General features: G+C 42.3%; 1 protein-coding gene across 1 annotated transcript; it reads left to right on the forward strand.

Annotated features, from left to right (window-relative positions):
• The first annotated feature begins 840 nt into the window (after window positions 1–840).
• On the forward strand, window positions 841–2,269 carry LOC115768135 (lysosomal aspartic protease-like). The gene has a single exon (XM_030712630.1). The coding sequence runs from the start codon at window positions 845–847 to the stop codon at window positions 2,114–2,116; it is 1,272 nt and encodes a 423-aa protein (XP_030568490.1). The 5' UTR covers window positions 841–844; the 3' UTR covers window positions 2,117–2,269.
• The last annotated feature ends 350 nt before the right edge of the window (window positions 2,270–2,619 follow it).

Raw genomic sequence — 2,619 nt, forward strand, 5'->3', positions numbered from 1 at the left:
TGAATTATGAAAATAGATTATGATATGGAACGTAGTATAATTACATTTAATTTGTTTGGCTTTCAAACCTTGTGATGCCCCCGTTGTAATATATAGATATATATATATATAATTTTTTAAATCTTCTCACTTATCTCTCGAATGTCTTGTGTCTTTTGCTGCGTCATCGATGATGACAAGACCTCCCCCCCTCTCGCTTTTACACTTGCCAACCAGCCCCGTTTTTGTTCTAAAGCCTTTGCTACCAGATACTCTATATACCCTGTAGCTATGGCAAATGGGCGTGCAGAGGTTTCTATTGCAGTTGCGCAGCTTTGAGCACATATTATTGTTTCGAATATCTAGTTATCTCATGCATTTCATAATTCAGCAAGAGTTTATATCTTTTATTTGATATCCCATCCTATTTGTCAATTGTCAAACATAACTCGAGAACTTTACGAGCTATTCACACCAAACTTGGTATTTAGTTAGTCGTATATAGTTCAAGCATATTTAAATTATTGGAAAAGTCATAACACTTAATGCAGTATATGTAGAGGCAGCATCAGATGGAGCTGGTTGAAATGCTCGTAGCTAAATACAGGGTATCTACTCGTCTCGAGCTGAGTTTTGGTCATGTTGTGCGGGGACTTTGTTGGCATTCGGCGGGCGCTTAAAATGTCATTAATGTGCGTGTGTGTGTGTTTTAAGTTGTTTTTCGATATAAACAATCTTATCTAGGTCAGATTTTCAGCGATTTGATTGATTTGCCCGCAGCGATAAGAAAAACCGGCTGGCTCGTATAAAAGTGCGTGGTTCTTTTGAGAGTTCCCAATTTTAGTATACGAATAATAGAAACAACATGCTGAAGGTGTTTATTGTCGGCTCGTTGGCGCTCCTTGTGGCCATATCCAGCTCCAATTCCCAGCAGCTGCATCGGGTGCCGGTCTACAGGCAACAGAACTTTGTGAAGACACGCGCCAATATCAATGCCGAGTTGGCCCATGTGCGTGCCAAATATCAGGCGCCATTAAATCTGGATGCAGCAACAAACACGAGCACGAGCACAACGAGCCTTCCCTCGTTGGAGCTGTCGAACACAATGAATATGGAATACTATGGCGCCATCACCATTGGCACACCGCCTCAAAGCTTTAAAGTACAATTGGATACGGGCTCCTCGAACTTGTGGGTGCCATCGAATCAGTGCACCAGCCTGGCCTGCATGGATCACACCCAATACGATCCGGCCTCATCCACCAGCTATAAGTACAATGGCACCCCGATAACGCTACAGTATATAACCGGCACTATGACGGGCTATCTGGCCGTTGATGTGGTCAATGTGAATGGCATGAATATACCGGATCAGACGTTTGCTGTGGCCACAAGCGAACCGGGTACTATCCTAGTGGATGCCAGTTTCGATGGCATTTTGGGCTTGGCCTATCAGAGTCTGGCCATTGACAATGTTGTGCCGCCATTCTATAATATGATAGCATTGGGTCTGGTCGCAAATCCGGTCTTCTCGTTTTATTTGGCACGCAATGCCAGCTCGGATTTTGGCGGCGAATTGATCTTTGGCGGCTCCGATCACAGCCTGTTTGCAGGCAATATGGTCTATGTGGATGTCAGCACCCAGGATTATTGGCAATTTGAAGTGGATAACATAACAATGAACGGTCAAGTCTTGTGCAGCCAATGTCAGGCTGTTGCCGATACGGGCACCTCATTGATTTTGGCACCGAAAGCTGCCTTTGAATTGATCGAGTCTCAGCTGAATATCGATGCCGATGGATTAATCGATTGTACACGCACATATCCAACGCTTAAGCTTGCCATTGGCGGTGCCATCTTTGGCATACCATCGTCGGCCTATATTGTTTTCGAATCGGACAATATCTGTGTACTGGGCATTAGTTACACAACCACCGATTTATGGATTTTGGGCGATGTCTTTATTGGTCAGTATTATACGGAGTTTGATTTGGGCAAGAATCGCATCGGATTCGCTTCCGTTCACGGATTAAACTATACCGCCGGTGGCGGGGCGTCCAGCCTGAAACACTTGCGCTTCCTGGAATTTGGAGTCGTGTTGGCTCTGCTTTGGAAAGCTTTGGCATATCTTAATTGAGCGGTGATATATCGAGAAATTTCTTTAATCAGGTTTTTTTTTTGTTTTTGTTAAAATTTAATTATATAAATCTCTGTGCTGAATCTGATCTGATATGCAGTTATACTATCTGAAATAAATTCTATTTAGACCGACAACTTTACGGAACAGAAATCCAAAATAGATAATTGAAGAAGCACAAAAGGAATGGGAACCTGTGTTTGAAGAGAAGCGAAGAAAAGAGAAGAGAAGAGAGAAGAAGAGAGAAGAAGAAAGAAGTATAGAGAAGAAGAGAGAAGAAGAGAGAAGAAGAGAGAAGAAGAGAGAAGTAGAGAGAAGTAGAGAGAAGAATATAGAAGAAGAGAAAAGAGAAGAGAAAGGAAGAGAGTGGAAATCGAATTGAAGAGAAGTAAAGAGTAGAGAAAAGAGAAGATCTTATAGATCTCAGTAGATTCTTCTGCAAATCACAAAACCAACAAAAACGATAAAAGAACTTGCCAAATTCAATGCTCAACCGATCTTAA

The sequence above is a fragment of the Drosophila novamexicana genome, unplaced genomic scaffold (assembly GCF_003285875.2).
Source record: "Drosophila novamexicana strain 15010-1031.04,08,12 unplaced genomic scaffold, DnovRS2.1 tig00001690-arrow-arrow-pilon, whole genome shotgun sequence".
NCBI lineage: Eukaryota > Metazoa > Arthropoda > Insecta > Diptera > Drosophilidae > Drosophila > Drosophila novamexicana.

Excerpts from the sequence above, each read along its gene's own strand:
- LOC115768135 (XM_030712630.1), top strand. The coding sequence starts at position 845 with ATGCTGAAGGTGTTTATTGTCGGCTCGTTGGCGCTCCTTGTGGCCATA.